Source organism: Bacillus rossius, chromosome 5, assembly GCF_032445375.1.
Source record: "Bacillus rossius redtenbacheri isolate Brsri chromosome 5, Brsri_v3, whole genome shotgun sequence".
In the NCBI taxonomy this organism is placed as follows: domain Eukaryota; kingdom Metazoa; phylum Arthropoda; class Insecta; order Phasmatodea; family Bacillidae; genus Bacillus; species Bacillus rossius.
Genome location: NC_086333.1, coordinates 9996724 through 10017814, shown reverse-complemented (window position 1 = coordinate 10017814; position 21091 = coordinate 9996724). Strand labels below are relative to the sequence as shown.

General features: G+C 40.5%; 1 protein-coding gene across 4 annotated transcripts in view; it reads right to left on the bottom strand.

Annotated features, from left to right (window-relative positions):
- Positions 1–21091, bottom strand: part of LOC134531581 (eukaryotic translation initiation factor 4 gamma 2) — a 247063-nt gene that overhangs the window by 191962 nt on the left and 34010 nt on the right. For all 4 annotated transcript variants that reach the window (XM_063367296.1, XM_063367295.1, XM_063367294.1 and 1 more), the window contains exon 2: positions 11782–11897. Coding sequence is in view for 2 of the 4 variants with exons in the window: in XM_063367295.1 (XP_063223365.1) it covers positions 11782–11897 (116 nt within the window). In the remaining 2 variants the exon portion in view is untranslated. The remainder of the gene's footprint in view (positions 1–11781; positions 11898–21091) is intronic.

The window sequence follows — 21091 nt, the reverse complement described above, 5'->3', positions numbered from 1 at the left end:
AACTACACTAGATATCCGACTGGAGTCTGTTTACGAAAAGCATTTAAGAATTTTTTAATGCCCAACTGGTTCGTTTGATATTGGATCAAGATGATTTAGAGCAGATAAAATGGCTAAAAGGCATGTTTTCGAAGTTTTAGGTGTAAAAAACCTGTTACAAATTTCTTGAAAGTATCAGAGGGAAATGCATTACACCTTTATCTTTATTTTTCCGCTATATAATGTTACAGTCACCGCTCAAATTTCACAGTTATCTGAAGGGAACGAGATGACTGCGCACCAGTTCAGTGCATTGCACTTAGAGGTTTTACCGCGCTAGAACTATCATTGAGCTTCGCTCTTATCATCCCGCTTCACTAACACACACGGCACCCTAAAGCTGATTAGAGGAAGCACGTAGAAATGCAAGGCAGGAAATTCTTCCAGCTTATCAACCAAAACCCGGGCAAGTCTTGACTATCAAGCTTGTTGCTATTAGCATTAATATTCCACACTGTTCACAACTGGAAGATGTGACTATTCACGCAATCGTAGAAATAACTGTTTGTATAAGTCGCACAATTAAAAAAAAGTACACAGCAACCCTCAACATTCCGCCCACCGAAAATAAGTATTTTCATAATCACCAGGTAAACATCTAAAAAACAAAAAAAAACTACTCCACTCTACAGCATCCCTAACAAGAATGTGAACTAGCCAAGAACTAGTAAGGCTAGTTCATGGGCAATGGGCAAACTTTAGCCACTGGTCTCACAAATGTCCCATGAGGAGTCTTCAGTGTGACAACACGCACTATCCCATCTTGGCCTGGATGGAGAGCTGTGACTCTCGCAGTCTTCCATCTGAGTGGAGGAAGATTGGGTTCTTGGACCAAAACCAGCTGGTCTAGTTGTACGTTAGGTGTTGGGGTGGTCCATTTAGCACGTTGTTGAAGTGTGTGGAGGTACTCCACACTCCACCGTTTCCACATTGTCTGTTGCAAGCGGGTAACAAGTTACCATCTGTCCAACTTATTTAGGGAAAGATTCATGAAATCGTGGTCTCGCACAGCAGTCATTGGCTCGCCAACCAGAAAATGACCTGGAGTGAGTACATCATACTCTTCAGGGTCTGTTGACAGCGCACACTGTGGCCGAGAGTTCATCACCACTGATATTTGTGCTAGCAGTGTGACAAATTCCTCTAGGGTAAGAAGCAGGTTTCCTACTACTCGCTTCATGTGTTCTTTTGCTATTTTAACAGCCGCCTCCCAGAGGCCCCCAAAGTGAGGGCTTGCAGGGGGGTTGAAGTGCCATTTGATACCTCGTTGAGCTGCTTCACACAGAATGTGCTGTCGAGGCTCGCCTGACCACAGAGTCTTGTAGAGTTCCTTCAAGTGGTTACTGACACCCACAAAGTTTGTACCATTGTCAGAGTAGATTTCCGTGGGAGTTCCTCGGAGTGAGACAAACCGTTTCAAGGCTGCTAAGAATGCGTCTGCAGAAAGATCAGTCACCATTTCAAGATGTACCGCCTTAGTGGCCATATAGACAAACACATGTAGGTCTTATACGTCACTCTTCTTCGTGTTCTGACTGGGGTAGTGAGAAATGGTCCTCCAAAATCAACTCCTACAGAGAGAAACGCTCTGACTTGAGTAAGTCTTACGACTGGTAGTGCGCCCATGAGTGGTTTCAAAGCCGTAGCTTTCACCTTGGAACAATTCATACACTTGTGAAGCAGCTTGCGAACTAGACTTCTTCCAGAGACTATCCAGTATTGACGCCGTGTCAGACACAAAGTCGTCTGTGGGCCCGCATGGAGGTGGCCAACATGAAAGTGAATCAAAATTAACTCTCGGTAACAGAATATGATGCTTCGTCCTCTCAGGAATAGAGGCATGTTGTAACCTGCCGCCCACCCTGACGACTCCCTGTAAGTCAATGAAGGGTGCCAATGCCTGAATATTCTTGCTACATGGTTCCCCTTTCTTGATGGCAGTGATGGCATCCTTAAAGAAATATAATTGGGTCATTTTGATCAGGTAAGTTAAAACAGCCTCCCTTTCCTTGAAGGTTAAAATGGTGTCCTGTAAGTACTGTTGTTTCTGGAATCCTGCTTTCGCCCGCAGAACCCATGCTGTCACAGCCTGAAGTTTACTCAATGATGATGCATTCTGGATAAGACCTAGAGGGTCCTCTGACTTCTTTTCATGCTGAGCAACCAATATTGCAACTGAGGGTGGTTTCAGTTCGGGAATGCTCCCGTGGTGTTTCATCGCCTGTGATGGCCAATGTTCTTCCTTTTGCAACAGCCATCCAGGACCGCCGAACCAGCAAGACTGCTCCAGCAGTTGGACTGGCAAGCATCCACGAGAAGCTGCATCAGCTGGGTTGCATTCCGAGGGAACATGCTTCCAGGTACTTGGCGGCACAGCACTCTGAATTTTGGCCACTCTATTGGCTACAAATGTCTGCAGCTTGTGTGGAGACATTCTTAACCAAGCTAGGACAACAGTTGAGTCTGTCCAAGCATGCAATGCTGGAGTCTTGACCTTGGGCTGGAAAAGTGCCAAAACATGTAAGCATAGCTTACTCAACAAGTGTGCAGCAAGCGACCCTTGACTTTGCCATTAGCAGGCGCACAGTAACTTCACCGCTCCTTGTCACACACCTAACATACATGACTGCAGCATAGGCCTTCTCACTCGCGTCACAGAACCCGTGAAACTGAACGTCCAATTCTTGCAATGGAATAAATTGGGGTATTCGTACCCGAGACAACAATGGTAACACTGCTGTAAAGCTCTCCCATTCAGACAAGATCTCTTCGTCAACTTGGTCGTCCCAACCAAGACCCTTAGTCCACAACACTTGCAGCAGAATTTTACTGGCTGTAATCACTGGGGCCAACCAGCCACATGGGTCATACAATCGAACTATGAAGGACAGAATACCACGTTTGGTATTCGGTACAGTGGGTACCTTTACCTTGTAGCAAAACTCATCCTTTGATGGCGTCCAATGTATTCCTAACACCTTCACCGACTCTGTAATGTCAAATTTCATATCAGCCTGAACAGTGTCATGGGTGCCGACTACATTTCCATTATTGGAGCACCATTTGTGAAGTTGGAAGCCACCTGCTCCGAGTAGCGCCACTAGCCGAGTTTTCAATTCCTGTGCATCACCTACAGTATCAGCTCCGGTCACAATATCATCGACAAACACATCATGTAACAGAGTGTGAGCAGCTAAAGGATAGTTAGCGCCTTCGTCTGTTGCCAACTGCTGCATGGTTCGGAGCGCTTGGAAGGGTGAAGATGATAGTCCATACGTTACTGTGTTCAGCTCAAATATATGTATGGGGTCACTAACCGAATTACGCCACAAAATACACTGGAACTTCCTATCCTCAGGATCAATTACGATTTGACGATACATCTTGCATACATCAGCTGTTATCGTAATTGCTGATGTTCGAAAATTCAGCACTATGTCAGCAACCTCCTTGTGCAATTTAGGACCAGACAACAGCAACTTGTTCAAGGAGGGTCCATTGGTCACTCCGACGATGCATCAAATACTACGCGTATCTTAGACGTTAAACTATCTTCTTTGACCACAGCATGATGTGGTATAATGTACAGTGGTTGGTTATGCGCATGCGCCCTTAACGATACAGACACCTTGCTGTCAGCATCCTGTGTCAATGTCCCAATCTTTGACATATGACCCAGGCTTTCGTACTCCTCCATGAATTGCTGGTATTGCTGAAGCAACTGGGGGGATCGACATAGTTTACGCTCTAACCCCTGCAATCGCTTGAGGGCAGTTGTGAATGAATCACCCAACAGGTCCGCTGAACGTGCAAATGGAAGCCTCAACATGTACCTGCCTTGGTTGTCACGCCTGTGAGTCTCCTGGAAGTGCTGTTCACAGATCTGATCTTCCCTAGATGTGAAGGTCTTACTAGGGAGATTTTCAACCTCCCAGAACCGTTGAAGAGCGAGGTCTAGTGACATGTCAGTGCGTACCAGTAATGATGCTGATGCCTGCTGAGTGAACTGTGCACATGGAGCATTGCCTGCCAGTACCCATCCGAATAGGGTTTGGAAGGCATGAGGCGGTCCGTGAATCTTAGTACCTGTCATTACTTCTGCCACTACCTCCGCAGAGAGCAGCATGTCTAAGGCACTGGGCACAGAGAACTGGGGATCTGCCAGCGGCAGGCCATCTAGATGCACTAAGCTCCCAGTGGCAATCTTAGTTGATGGTAGGTCCTTGGTTATTCTTTTAAGAATTAATGCCTTGCTGGTGATGTGAAGTTTTGGTGATTGGTGTGACCTAATCTCGCAAATAACTGATCCCTTGGCTTCCGGGATAAAAGTGTTGCCAACCCCAGCAATACTCACAGTTGTACGATGTCGCCTTAGTCCCAGCCGTTGTACACACGCCTCTGTGATGAAGGAAGACTGCGAAGCACTATCTAGTAACGCACGAACCACTTGGTATTGACCTGCACCGTCCTTGATGCGTATCAATGCCGTCATTAACAGCACTGTGGTGGGTGGATTGACCGGCCTCATTTCTTCTGATGCACACATGGTAATTGCTGGACTTTCTTCCTCACCCCGTCCATCGTCATCTGAGCTCGCAGCGTAGTTCCTAGGCCCCTGTCCCGTGACAATGTGGAGGAGTGTATGGTGACTGCCCTGGCAGAGTTGGCAGCGAAACTTAGACTTACACTGTGCTGCCACGTGTTGTCCCCGCAGACAGTTATAACAGAGCCTCTGCGCCTGCACTAGTTCCGTCTATCCTCAACCGACCTTGAACGAAATTCCTGGCAGGTGTGCAATCCATCAAATCCGTCGCACACACTACACTTCAGGTTGTCTTGAGTTGAAACAAGTGTAGTCTTTCTAAAACCAGGTATGTTTGAGTCTGAAACATTCATCGGTCGCCACTTATTTATGTTAAGAACCCGGTTGCTTGAAGTGTTTTGTGAGAAGACTGGCCTGGTGCTCCTAACTGAAGACAGATGGACTTGTTCTGCTGCCTTTGCCCTCTTGTCCAGAAACTTCAAGAGATTGCGGTAGGAGGGAATGTCCTCTTCATTTGACATTTCAAACCCCTGTTTCAAAGGTGAATCAAGCTTCTCTAACAAAATGTTCAATAAGAGGAAGTCCCACTTTTCGACAGGGAATTCCAATGCCTTCAGGGCATTTACATTCTCTTCGACACAGGCTACAAACTTGCTAAGGGCATTCTCACTGCGACTGTCTACTTGAGCCAAATGCAATATTTTTTGCACATGGATGGTCGCTGTGATCCAAACACTCAAGAATTTCCTTTCCAAAAGGCCCCATATTACATCATAATTACCTTCCGTGACTGGTATGTTGCAAACTAAGTCCCGTGCCTCGCCCTTAAGGCATCCTAACAGATAGTGAGTTTTTTGCACTTTAGTCAAGTGCAAACATTGGCCAACCACAGAGTTAAATAGTTCCGCAAATCCCTTCCACTCAGCGCGGTTACCGCCGAACACCGGTAGCGGTAATGCAGGCAACATTGACACGTGGGGACTTAACGTGGCTTGCGATCCCGTGTTAGGCACTGTGTCACCTGGTGCCTTAACCTCACTTTGGCTTGACGTCTGTTTATTGTATAATTTACGCAATTCCCGGAACACTACTTCATAAACCGCGAACTGTTGCTTGACTTTGCTCATATCGACCTTATCACTGGGGGGGTTAGTGCACATAGCAAAGAAATTTGCTAGTAATTCACTCATTTTTTCTATAACTTCCTCAAATACAATTTTAAAATCCTCCAATTTGGATGCATCCTCCTCCGACGCTTCATATAAATCACGGGCTTCATCGGCTTTGCCCAATAAAAAGTTTAAAATTACGTGTTGCAATTCCGGTGTTTGTGCCGCCATTGTGCTTATCTAGTAGGTAAGCGTTTCCCTTTGTTTTTGACTTAGTTATTTTTGTGTGCGTAACTTCACTAATCCCCGTGTAAGGACTCTTGTGGGCCCTTAATAACCGTAAGCATAATTTCACTCTTCTAATAATTATCAGTTTCTACCTTCGCAATGTCCGTCATTAATTACAAGCCGTCGGCATTACAACCACGCGTCACCGATAGGTCCTTATACCGTTTCCGTGCAAAATATTTTGAAAATCGTTCCCTAGATGTTATTATAACACTTTCACCATCCGTTAATCTTAATTTGCGTTATAATCCGTCCAAGAGGACCAAAAATGTTTGAGCACATACATCAACATTCGAACCGACGCCATGATGATGCGTAACTGTCGGTTTAGTCCGAAGATCGCAGCACTGTCCCAAGGTCCGACAGGTGGTGCAAGAAGGCACCAAGTCGCACAATTAAAAAAAAGTACACAGCAACCCTCAACAAACTTGTATCACAAAATGTTACTACTAGTGGATATAATTTGGATTCAGAGTCATTTCTGTCGTCGGTCGCGACTGAAAATGCCACAGTTTGTAAATTACAAACAATTTTATCAGTTGCATCTGTTGCCATTTCTTTCACGATAGCCGTCGACTTTTGTTCTTGCGCAACAAATTTTTTTTTGCTACTTCAGAATTTGAAAACATTTTTCTGAATAACTGGGCGGCGTCATCCGTAACATTTAAAGGAATATTATGTTCAACCAAAAAGTTTGTAATCATACATTCTGCACGTATTAGAGTATTGTCTGTGCTCTTATTTTTAGCGAAATAATCACTAACCTTTAAACTGACTGCGACACTTTTAACATTTGCGAGATCTTTTGAACAGTTCACGTGGAGATTGATGTCATATCATCCGCCGTGCCCAATGTTGATGTCGCATCTACACACTGAACCAAATGCAAACTGTGTCTCTTGCTTGATTTAAGAATACACGGAAAATCCTGCGTGTATGTATCGCGAAATGCCTGAGAATAATGCGTATCACGTTTCGGGGGCATTTTCTTCTTCACTTGATTCCACTTCCGTTAATTGTGCACATAACACGTTTTTATTAAAAACATGCAATAAATTTGTTTCCTAACCTGTAATAAACAAATTCAAAATTGGCTCAACTTTAACTGAAGAATCACAACATACTCTAATGCACGACACCATCTTGCCAAACTAAAAATGCTATTTAAACTGGTATGTGATTAGTTGTAAGCGCATAAATGTAACTAAGGTGGCCAATAAGGAAAGATATACAATAGAACAACAAATTACATGGTTCGCTGGCCATCCACCATTTTAACTCAATTACCGCACTCGTTTCCACAACAACACATGGCAACAGCTTTCACAAACCATAAAATAAAACTTTTCCAAGGCGGACAGAAAATACATGTTTTAATAAACATCTCGTACTTAAAATTCGTAAAAAATGCAGACATCCTCATACAATCGTAAAACGGACGTGATTTTCGTACATTTTACAAAAAAATCATAAAGGTTGGCAAGTCTGTATAGGCTATTAGTAGGGCCCCCTGAAAGTGGTAAATAAAAATTTTCAGATGTAGTCATTAAAAATTAGCAAAAACGGTGTGAAAATTAACTAAAAAACACAAAATCGTGCTAAAATTCAATTAAAAACACAAAAGCTGTGCTAAAAACTTGAAAACAAAAGTGTGTGTGTTACTGTAAATATATCTGAAATTATTTAAGTTAAATAATTTTACTTGAACCTACTCATTACTGAATACCCTAAACAAATAGGTTACATATATTTATGACAAACTTTTGATTTAGACACTGATTATTAGTTCGTTCCCATAAACTGATCTGGAAAACTATTAACCCCTTTAACAAAATCTGTTGACCAACTAATCATCGTCACACCATTTGAAAATGAATGTTTGTTTACATTTTTCCGCTTTTTGGCACGATTTAAAATGCTTGTGCTGCCCCGTACAGCTAGGTGACGAAGTTTCCAGGGCCTGGTTCGCCCGTTAATCTGCTTGGTACTACGATGCTGTTCCAACTACAGTAAAACTCTGTTAAGACGTTTTTCAAGGGACTGGATGCTAAAAACTTCTTAACAGGGAAAACTTCTTGCAGGGGAAATACATTGGTTAAAATTCAGTCTCTATATAAAAACCAAATTTACTCAAATAACACACTGTATTAACTATAAAATTACACTCACCTATTATCAGCATACTTGGAAAACTACAATTACATCACTGAACTGAATAATATACACTGAATTAAATGTAATAAGCACAATAAAAAACTTATTAAAACACTAGCAAAAAAAATTACTGTTTTGAAAAATATTGTCAGCTTTGATTGTTTTAACACATTTTCTGACTGACACATTACAAAATTTTCAAGTTCCCACAAACTCTTGCTCACACTATCAGAAACATTTTTTGTTCCATGCACAAATAAATTCAGTTTGTCCAAGTGGTCAAGCGCTTCAGAGTAAGTGAAACCTCGATTCTACGTACACTCGCGGTTCTCCAAAATTTGTCCTTACGACCGAGTTGTACGTATGAATCAGCGAGGCCAAATAACGTCCATTTGTGGCTATCCGCCACCCCCCCCCCCTTCCCGTTTTTCCCACCGCTGCCACGGGAAATAAATTACTGTTGCCGTTTCCTGCTGCCACGGGAATGACCTGCCGTGTCTATATATTATGCTGATGTATTTTCGATCGAAATTATATCCTATTTGTGCAGAAACAACACTTGAGCTAATCAAACGTAAAAATTAAAAAAAACTCGACACTGAAGGCAGTGTCATAAGCCCCATTTTTACATTTTTTTATATTTTATATCAATAAAATAATAATTAACACACAATATATTTGCTCAAATAAAAAAAATACCGTGGGTACTTTAAGTGTAGATAAGATTAGCTAGTAGGCCTAAAAACATCGTGAAAAAGTAACGTTTATAGTCTGAAATGAACATTTTAAATTGCAAAATATACATATTTTATAACATGAAAAGTTGCTTTTATTTCTAAACATGTATTAATTTAAGCCTAGGCGTGTAAAAGTCAGAGTAATTATAGCAGGAGACAATCTAAAATGCATGAGGGAAAAACGTAAACTCACGAATGTATAAACATAACGGGAATGTCGGGAATATTATGTGGCTGCTTGTAAGTTCTGATACTGTATTTATGTCACAACTTAGCCGAAATACTTGTACGAGACATAAACTTCACAAGATAAAATTAGCGGAGTCTTGGTAACTGCTTTATACGTATTTTATAATTTCGGAAGTATTGTACAGTTGACGCATATTTTTTAAACTAACCATTTATTTCTGGGGATCATAAATAATTAATTATTGGTATCAAGAGATCAAGATTAACATAAACTTGAACATGTCACGGCAGCGAGAAAACTGGTGCGTATACCAATAAACTGGTATTATACCTGGACAAAACTGGTACACTGGAAGTGGAGCTTATATTTTTTCTGCTAAGCTCGCATCTATTGGCTGGCTGCTGATGGAAGATCATGAGTCCGGGCGGAGCATAGAGTGAGTTATACTGCGCATGCGCAGCTCAGCGAACAAAGAGAGCCAGCTGGCGGCTACGCCGCGCCGTAACAGCAGCTGACCGAGTACAATGACCTTTCTCCGCATACGCCACGCTATTGACGGTAAATTTACATCAATTTGCGGCCTTTTTATTTTAAATTATTACTGTGACAATGTGTATGTAGCTCGTATTAGTAATAAACGCTGCAGGTTGCAACTGTATTTTAATAAACTTTAACGTATTTCTTACACTTTTCATATTTTTTTATTTTATTTTTTGCCTAATTTTTCACGGTGTCTGAAAATCTGTACGTACGACAGAGCTGTACGTACGAACTGGGGGACGTAAAAGCGAGGTTTTACTATGTTGGCACAGGAGTGGAATAACAACTTCGGCTAAACCCTTGTGCTGTTCACATAGCTCTTCAATGGTTTGCGGCTGCATGGTAGAACTGAATTGTCAACCGAAAGGAAGTCTTCAAAAGTGCATGAAAAATTAAGCTCTTCTTGAAGACTTTTGTGCATGAAAAATTAAGCTGTTCTTGAAGAATTTTCCAATTTGACATTCAACTTCTTCGTATTTACCAACCTTCACTTTCTTGCATTTTGATTAGGGGTGTGGGAATATTCGTAGACACGAATAGTTGCGAATAGTAACTGACGAACTATTCACATTCGTAAGTCGAATAGCAAAATTTAAAATTGTGAATACCGTATTGGCCCGAATATATGGCGACCTGCAGTTTCAGGAGGCCAAACAAATGTAAAAATAATTTTGGTAGAAATTAATGTGAAAATTCATTAGACATACATTTTGTGTTGATAAATCCTTTTTGCATTTATGTATAACACATTTAACTTGCCGTTTCACTTAAGCTGCGTATTACTATTCAGTAGTGTGTTAAACGTAACAAAGCAAACAAAGAATGCAGCTTGCCGGAAAAAAACAAGTGGCTAGCTGCCATGGTGAAGCATATGGCCATGAATTAACTTTGGTGACGTGACCGCAAATATTTGTTCATATTACTCTCTGTCCTATGAATTTTAAAGAATAATCTATGATAATTATGTTGTTTGAAAGGTTTTTTTACTTAAATAAAGAGTGGATTACTGTGAAATTATTAAAATAGCTTTTGAAGCAACGTACCAAATTCCTGTAAATATGGCATCTTCGTGCGTGTTCGGCAATGTTCATTTTACAACAAAGAAATATTTTGGAAAGACAGTTGGCAGCCGTGAATTTCCAAACATTACATCCGAAATGTTCTTAACATTTTCTGTTTGTAAACGTAAACATCAGTTCTGAAAATAGCTGTGATATTTTAGTACAAATATTTCCGTTAAAAATATTAAATTAAATTACCGTAAATGTTAACACGCGATTGTACACAAATACAAATATGAATTGTGTAATAAAAGGTTGCCATTTTGAGATGCTTCAACATCCACATTTTACCTCGAGAACAAATATTTTAATTTTCAACTTTATACAATTGTGAATTACTGCAATATTGGGTGAATTTATCGTTTACACCGTGTGAGGTAACGAAGATTTAGTTAATATAAAAAATCGTGAACATTTTGTTCAACAATGTTTCTACTGTAGCTTTCAGCTTGGAACTAAGCTGACGTCTTGGGTGCGAAAATAAGGCGACTTCCAATTTTCTCATCTCTCGTTTATGTAAAAATTGTCGCCTTATATTTGGACCAATACGGTATTTACATGCCTATGTTTTAATTCTCGTGATGGTTCCAAGAACTTCGGTTTACACCAGCTTCTAATGTAATTTCCAAAGTATTTATACATTCTTACTAACATAACAGCAATGTATTTTTAAAAGGTTCATTTCAAGGAAAAAACCAAACCAAAATCATCCTACAATAAACCAACTTGTTTCAAAAGCCAGACTGTAATTTCCCATGCTACACATTTTTTTTATCCAAATTTTTTTCATTGTGGTAACCGAAAGGAAAAACAATAGATTCCTAACAATTATTAAATATTATTATATATGAATTAAAAATTCATGTCCTCAATAACTCTTAAAAATACTAAGTGAACTTTTTTTTTTTGGTTTCATTCAAAGAAAATATCTTGTATAAACTAAATATATGAAAACCAGCCAGTGTTCAGTGTGGTAACATATAAAATATATATATATATATTACAACCATTCGACTTCGAAACTAGTCGCATTCTATTCAAAAATTTTACTATTCGATTCGAAAATATTTGACCATCAAAATCCACTATTCGCACCCCCCTATGAGCAACACTTAGTTACCTTCCTCCTGAGACACGAGAAGCACCCCCCGGTCCTCTGGGGCCGTCCGTTGTTGCTTGTGTGTCGGCCCCCAGGACAAAAACACCTAGACTCGTTCCAGGAACAAAGGAGAGCACCTGAAACAAACAGACAACACTCAGCTGTTCATGTATTTAGACTGGGGCAACTGAATTGTTGCCCCTTGGATGTGCAGCCCTTCAGGATTTGTCTGACAGTGGTTAGTTTGTAAAGTGACCTAACCTAAACTAAGCACTGACAGAAAAATCCTGAAGGGCTGCCCATCCAAGGGGCAACAATTCAGACAACCTTTCAAAAACACCACTGTCTTAAAAATCCTGATGGGCTGCCCATCCAAGGGGCAACAACTCAGACAACCTTTCAAAAACACCACTGTCAGAAAAATCCTGATGGGCTGCCCTTCCAAGGGACAAGTTTTCAGGATTATTTAAACAAAGAAACATGTTTTCAGAAATTGGATGGGCTGCCCTTCCAGTCGCTGTACAAACAAACCATTGCCAGAAAAATCCTGAAGGGCTGCCCATCCAAGGGGCAACAATTCAGCTCCCCCTTTAGACTTACCCAAGCAAATTAGTTATTGATCATTATAGTGATTACATTATAAGATCCACTGTCAACTATAAACATCCAAACCTATGATGTAAACAAAATAATTTTTAAAAAAAATTGTTTGAACACCTGAAGAAAAATTTAACTTTTCAATGACAGGTTCTATTCTTCAGAGTTCTGTAATTTGTTGTTCAGGGCAACCTGCATTTTCTAACAGAAGGTGAAGAATTTTGAAACCTGCATCGAGAAAATTCAAATCATGGGAATTTCAGCAAACAACCAAATTAATTATATTGATGAAAAATTTAATAGTATGTAAAAAGTATGCAGATGAGTTGTATATGACAGCTACAAATAAGCTATTTTGCTCTTTAAACAAATTTTGAAAAAATGAATTGCAATCATACTTGCACCTAGTACAAGCTCTAGCATTATCATATTACCTAGAAGATAGTAACAACTGTTCAAAGCAAAGTCAAAACAAAAAAGATGTTATTTGCATTAAAGATGAAAACGGTGAGAAAGTAAAAAAGGTTAAAATATTCATAACAAGGTCAATCAAAGAGGCATACAAAGCATTCAAAAGAGATAACCTGTGCACGAAATTAGGTATTTCAGCACTTTTTTTTAATTTTTATTATAATTTTAAATTAATCTTGGAAATTTTATTTCCAAATAGATTGGTTACAAAAGGGTGATTTATACTTTGTTAGGCTGGTGTACTCTACTTAGTTAAACTTTGCTGCAGTGGCCCGAGGCACCTTTTCACAGGGGCCAATCTGATATTTTGCAAGGCTAAAGACGACGATAGCAGCTCGGATGAAATTTCCCCCGCTTGCAGTCATGCCCGGGGCCTATAACATTAATTCCCTGCAAGACTAAATTTGTATACAACAGCTCTGGACGAGTTACCTCTTCTCAGAGCCCAGCTTAGAGCAGCTCTTCCCGTCACGCATACGTATTAGGTTCACTCATAAAAAGTCACGTTAGGGCGCGTTTTCCCATGCCGAGTGGTGTCGCTTAGTCCCCCCTCTTACCCCGCCCCCTCGCGAGTGTCATTTTCATGAACACAGCAGGGCGAGTGGCCTGAGTCAAGGCCGTTCAGCCTCCAGAGCTGCGGTGCGATTTGGAGACATCCATGACAACTGACGAGCTCCTTTAAAACTAAGACCTCGTGGCTGACAGAGAAGGGCCACCAGCGCTCCCTGGGCGCTGGGCGCTGGAGATGAGTACTTCCATTCCCCCTCGCAGTTAGGCCGCCAGAGCGCAGCACTGGCTACAGCATAACGGACACAGGCTTCAGCATTTCACCTGGTTAGTCGATAGGCGGTTGTTTTCGGAGTTTATCCCTAGATAGCGCAGTGGTCCCGCGAACTTCGAGTTAACCACTCGGGTTGTTTTTTGTTCTCATCCCGCCCCTTCGGGCATCTTCGGTACACTCCCGCCCCCCAACCTTTGTTCCAGGGCTGAACCCTAATTTTAATTGACACTTTCCGCGCGCCCCGGCACTTCTGCACGTGACCTCTTTCTGGCTGGTATACGGTAATCATCAACGCGGGTTCCGGCAGAGATCGTCGCATTATGTATAGTTGACGCAACATAACTCCGAGCCTGGGTGACGGTTAGAAAATCGTTGTGTGTATGTGAGTCCCGACACTGGAGAAGGCAGACGTGGCGCGGCAACGAGCGATAATGCGTAACTTGATAACAGGGGCTACACGCTACTGCACAGAGTGAAAACTTAGTCCTTCGGTGAAATCCGACGAATACGTTCGTTAACACATCCGTGGTACTTACTAAACGTTTTTGTTTACAGTTTGGATCTGAGGTTTGTGTGCATGTAGTGTACACTTTTGTTCAGAGCCAGTGTTGCATATGTAGTGCAGTACTTCAGTAAAGTACAACTTTATACATAAAATGCCTCCAGTGTTGTCAAAAGTTAATTAAGAGTAAAAAACTGCACTCGCAGGCGCGGGAAATCGTCTCTAACGTTCTGCAGTTTATGAAAAATGAAGCGCGATTGCAGGAACCCTCCATTTCACTAGAGAAAGCACAGCTGAGAACAGCTAAGGCGACGGGTGTGTCTCGCACGACTGTACAAACAATTAAAAGGGAGGCTAAGAGGAATGAATCTGGTGAAGGAACATCTTTTGAGACCCCCAATAAGAAGTGAAAGAAAACATGTAAACACGAACTTGACACCTTTGATGAAGCTGTGGTACGACGTACGGTGTACAATTTTTACTTACTTAAAAAACGTGTGCCGACTGTCGAAACTGTACGACGTAAACTAAAGAATGACATAGATTACCAAGGTAGCAATACAACCTTAAGGACGACTTTGAAGAAGCTAGGATTCAGGTGGCAGAAAACCAAATCGCAGCACTCACTTTTAATAGAAAAATCAGATATTCGGCAAAAACGTATACAATATCTCAAGAGTATGCGTCAATATAGAAACGATGAACGCACAATTATATACATGGATGAGTCGTACATATTGTCGTCTCATGTAAAAAATAAAATGTGGAGTGACATGTCCTCAAATGGTTTACTAGTGCCTGTCGCGAAGGGTCAAAGATTAATAATGATTCACGCAGGTGGCGAAAAGGGTTTTATCCCAAATGCTCTTGCAATGTGGAAGTCGCACCAGGCAACAGGGGATTATCACAAAAACATGAATAAAGATAATTATGAAAAATGGCTCACCGAACAATTAATACCAAATCTTCCACCAAACAGTGTTGTTGTGATAGATAATGCTCCCTATCACAATGTAAAAATAAATAAAACGCCTACCTCCAGCTCGACAAAATCGGAAATGCAGCAGTGGTTAAGTAAAGAGAATATTTCCTTTACTAGCGACATGCTTAAACCAAACTTTTATAACCTCATAAAGAAGCACAAACCTTTGCACGTGCAGTACTCGGCAGACAGACTATTGGTAAATAGTGGCCATACATTACTTCATCTGCCCCCTTATCATCCGGATTTGAATCCGATAGAAAGCATATGGGCTAAAGTTAAAGGAGAAGTCGCTTCAAGAAATGTTACTTGCAATTTGGCAAATGTAAAAAAAACTTTGCGAGGAGATATTTAACCGAATGGGTCCAGAAGATTGGATACAGATTTGCAATCACGTCAAGACACTCGAGAACGAATACTGGGATAGGGATGTGCATTTTGACATTGAAATTGATAAAGTGATTGTTCAGTTAGGTGATGCAAACAGTGACAGCAGTGACGTTTACACATCAGACTCTTCGAATGGAACAGTCAGTGGCGTTGAAGAACTGAGGTAGTGCTTGGAACGTCAGTGGTAAGTGGTCAATGTTTTCTACTTTTCTCTACCTGCTGTGCAAGGTCGCCGTATCTGCTTATACCCCCTCCTCATCCACCTGACCCCCCATACGTGTTGCAGTCCCTACTCCTCATGGGTGACGTAGCTCAATGAGTGTTTTTTTTTCTACTTCGCTAAATTCCCCCCCCCCCCTCCACCCCCTCTTCGGCCTTTTGGGCCAATGTTTTTCGGGTCTGTCTGCAAACAGGTCTTATTCGCAAGAATGGATTTCTGTGCAGGCAGGGTCCAAGATACTTATCCAAGAGCCCAAGTCCAGGTAACCAACCCCAAGGATCAGTCAGTCCAAGAAACGGTTTCAAGATGCACTCCTAGAGCCAGGCCCGGAGCTCTGGTAGTTTTTCTCGGGCGTCTTCCCAGCGCTGCTTCCTGCGATGGCCTAGGGACTACCGCCCTAGTCCTCTAAGGGCCTATGGCCACCTTTTGATTCATTCCCCACCAAATTGTCAACGATTTGTGAGTGAAAACAAGCTTAAAAGTGTCAGCTTACAGACCGATAGGAAGATGTGAACTTAGGTAACAGGAACTTACAAATAAATATATATATATGTCAAGACCAAATAATTTTATTGTTTGTGTGGGTAATATCTTATGATTGGAACTAAAAGTAAATTCACTGATAGCTTGTCTTTGCATTTTTATAAAATTAATATAATGTATTTAATTTAATAATTTTTGCTAACATGTAATATGGTTTTGGGCTCGTCCGTAGTTTTCGCAGCACTTAGCATTCTCTCTTTTCATATATATCTCTGTATGTGTGTGTTTTTTTTATATGTCCATTGAGTGCTATTTTGGAATTTAATCTTTAACAGAAAAAGAAAATTCTAAGGAATATACCAGGATGCCTAGAGACATGTTTGTAGTATCTCTTTAACCAATAACGATCCTCTTTCCCCCACCTGTTTTAAGGGGAAAATCTAAATTAGTTTGTCTGGTCTCTCATTGCTCAGTCTGCACTTCCCGTTCTTAATCAGCCACTTGGGCAATTATATTTAATTAGTAGCACGAGAGCCAGTTACAAACCCTTCTATAAAAATGGGTCTTTCAAAGTTTTTTGCCTTATGACCAAGGTGGGTGAAATTCAGCCTGATTAGACTGTGTGTTCTTGTATTTACTGCAGTAACTTGCAACTAATCTGTGTAGCTCTTCGAAATATAAAAAATTAAATTGAGGAAGAAGATCTTCTACTGAAGTGTGTGTGTGATGAAACGAGGAGTGAAGATTAATGGCTCGAGGAGTGTGATGACTGTCCTGGCACAGAAACATGAACTTTTGAAAATTTTGGCTTGGATGAAGGGGCAGAAGTTACATTTGCAATTTGAGAACATGGTGACTATACAAAAAACTGTATCTGTAAATAATTTTATGGAACATGTAAGGCATTGGGTTAAGAAAGCTATTCCTCACAGTTACATAGGAAATTACAAAGGGAAGGAATAGCTGAAGCAAGAAGTTCTGTCTAACAAAATAATGTTCTTGTTTTAAATTTTGATTTTTGCGGAGAACTGGTCGGTTGTATTGCCTGATAAAATCCAAACTTACCACTGGCAAACCGATCAGCTTTCACTGTTTACCTGTGTTGCACACTTTGGTGCAGAAATAAAAACTCTGCTCACGACTCTGTGCTTTAGAGATTATAAAACTGGAAATTTCAAATTTTGCTAGTTAGAACTTTTGAGTTCAATAGTGTGCATTACAGATTGGGGCGGCTGGTCATTTCAAAACTAGGTTTCAACTTTATGAACCATGTAAAAATACTCAAGCTGTTGAAAAAAAATTGATTTTTTCCCCCAGCTACAGGGCATGGCAAAAGTGCATGTGATGCAATAGGTGGTTCGTGTAAATACTTTGCAACTAAGTTCATTCTTCGGGCAGTGTGTGTTAATGCCATTTGATGCGGAAGTAGGTAATCTTGTTTCAAAGATAACTCTATTGGCTCTTGAAAGTAAAACAATTCAAACGTATAGGTCATAAAAGGAAAAAGAATGGGCTGCTGTAAAACCAGTTGTTGGAATACAATAAAAAAAATTACTGGTTGATTAGAAATGTAATTTTTTTTATTGTATTCCAACAACTGGTTTTACAGCAGCCCATTCTTTTTCCTTTTATGACCTATACGTTTGAATTGTTTTACTTTCAAGAGCCAATAGAGTTATCTTTGAAACAAGATTACCTACTTCCGCATCAAATGGCATTAACACACACTGCCCGAAGAATGAACTTAGTTGCAAAGTATTTACACGAACCACCTATTGCATCACATGCACTTTTGCCATGCCCTGTAGCTGGGGGAAAAAATCAATTTTTTTTCAACAGCTTGAGTATTTTTACATGGTTCATAAAGTTGAAACCTAGTTTTGAAATGACCAGCCGCCCCAATCTGTAATGCACACTATTGAACTCAAAAGTTCTAACTAGCAAAATTTGAAATTTCCAGTTTTATAATCTCTAAAGCACAGAGTCGTGAGCAGAGTTTTTATTTCTGCACCAAAGTGTGCAACACAGGTAAACAGTGAAAGCTGATCGGTTTGCCAGTGGTAAGTTTGGATTTTATCAGGCAATACAACCGACCAGTTCTCCGCAAAAATCAAAATTTAAAACAAGAACATTATTTTGTTAGACAGAACTTCTTGCTTCAGCTATTCCTTCCCTTTGTAATTTCCTATGTAACTGTGAGGAATAGCTTTCTTAACCCAATGCCTTACATGTTCCATAAAATTATTTACAGATACAGTTTTTTGTATAGTCACCATGTTCTCAAATTGCAAATGTAACTTCTGCCCCTTCATCCAAGCCAAAATTTTCAAAAGTTCATGTTTCTGTGCCAGGACAGTCATCACACTCCTCGAGCCATTAATCTTCACTCCTCGTTTCATCACACACACACTTCAGTAGAAGATCTTCTTCCTCAATTTAATTTTTTATATTTCGAAGAGCTACACAGATTAGTTGCAAGTTACTGCAGTAAATACAAGAACACACAGTCTAATCAGGCTGAATTTCACCCACCTTGGTCATAAGGCAAAAAACTTTGAAAGACCCATTTTTATAGAAGGGTTTGTAACTGGCTCTCGTGCTACTAATTAAATATAATTGCCCAAGTGGCTGATTAAGAACGGGAAGTGCAGACTGAGCAATGAGAGACCAGACAAACTAATTTAGATTTTCCCCTTAAAACAGGTGGGGGAAAGAGGATCGTTATTGGTTAAAGAGATACTACAAACATGTCTCTAGGCATCCTGGTATATTCCTTAGAATTTTCTTTTTCTGTTAAAGATTAAATTCCAAAATAGCACTCAATGGACATATAAAAAAAACACACACATACAGAGATATATATGAAAAGAGAGAATGCTAAGTGCTGCGAAAACTACGGACGAGCCCAAAACCATATTACATGTTAGCAAAAATTATTAAATTAAATACATTATATTAATTTTATAAAAATGCAAAGACAAGCTATCAGTGAATTTACTTTTAGTTCCAATCATAAGATATTACCCACACAAACAATAAAATTATTTGGTCTTGACATATATATATATTTATTTGTAAGTTCCTGTTACCTAAGTTCACATCTTCCTATCGGTCTGTAAGCTGACACTTTTAAGCTTGTTTTCACTCACAAATCGTTGACAATTTGGTGGGGAATGAATCAAAAGGTGGCCATAGGCCCTTAGAGGACTAGGGCGGTAGTCCCTAGGCCATCGCAGGAAGCAGCGCTGGGAAGACGCCCGAGAAAAACTACCAGAGCTCCGGGCCTGGCTCTAGGAGTGCATCTTGAAACCGTTTCTTGGACTGACTGATCCTTGGGGTTGGTTACCTGGACTTGGGCTCTTGGATAAGTATCTTGGACCCTGCCTGCACAGAAATCCATTCTTGCGAATAAGACCTGTTTGCAGACAGACCCGAAAAACATTGGCCCAAAAGGCCGAAGAGGGGGTGGAGGGGGGGGGAATTTAGCGAAGTAGAAAAAAAAACACTCATTGAGCTACGTCACCCATGAGGAGTAGGGACTGCAACACGTATGGGGGGTCAGGTGGATGAGGAGGGGGTATAAGCAGATACGGCGACCTTGCACAGCAGGTAGAGAAAAGTAGAAAACATTGACCACTTACCACTGACGTTCCAAGCACTACCTCAGTTCTTCAACGCCACTGACTGTTCCATTCGAAGAGTCTGATGTGTAAACGTCACTGCTGTCACTGTTTGCATCACCTAACTGAACAATCACTTTATCAATTTCAATGTCAAAATGCACATCCCTATCCCAGTATTCGTTCTCGAGTGTCTTGACGTGATTGCAAATCTGTATCCAATCTTCTGGACCCATTCGGTTAAATATCTCCTCGCAAAGTTTTTTTTACATTTGCCAAATTGCAAGTAACATTTCTTGAAGCGACTTCTCCTTTAACTTTAGCCCATATGCTTTCTATCGGATTCAAATCCGGATGATAAGGGGGCAGATGAAGTAATGTATGGCCACTATTTACCAATAGTCTGTCTGCCGAGTACTGCACGTGCAAAGGTTTGTGCTTCTTTATGAGGTTATAAAAGTTTGGTTTAAGCATGTCGCTAGTAAAGGAAATATTCTCTTTACTTAACCACTGCTGCATTTCCGATTTTGTCGAGCTGGAGGTAGGCGTTTTATTTATTTTTACATTGTGATAGGGAGCATTATCTATCACAACAACACTGTTTGGTGGAAGATTTGGTATTAATTGTTCGGTGAGCCATTTTTCATAATTATCTTTATTCATGTTTTTGTGATAATCCCCTGTTGCCTGGTGCGACTTCCACATTGCAAGAGCATTTGGGATAAAACCCTTTTCGCCACCTGCGTGAATCATTATTAATCTTTGACCCTTCGCGACAGGCACTAGTAAACCATTTGAGGACATGTCACTCCACATTTTATTTTTTACATGAGACGACAATATGTACGACTCATCCATGTATATAATTGTGCGTTCATCGTTTCTATATTGACGCATACTCTTGAGATATTGTATACGTTTTTGCCGAATATCTGATTTTTCTATTAAAAGTGAGTGCTGCGATTTGGTTTTCTGCCACCTGAATCCTAGCTTCTTCAAAGTCGTCCTTAAGGTTGTATTGCTACCTTGGTAATCTATGTCATTCTTTAGTTTACGTCGTACAGTTTCGACAGTCGGCACACGTTTTTTAAGTAAGTAAAAATTGTACACCGTACGTCGTACCACAGCTTCATCAAAGGTGTCAATTTCGTGTTTACATGTTTTCTTTCACTTCTTATTGGGGGTCTCAAAAGATGTTCCTTCACCAGATTCATTCCTCTTAGCCTCCCTTTTAATTGTTTGTACAGTCGTGCGAGACACACCCGTCGCCTTAGCTGTTCTCAGC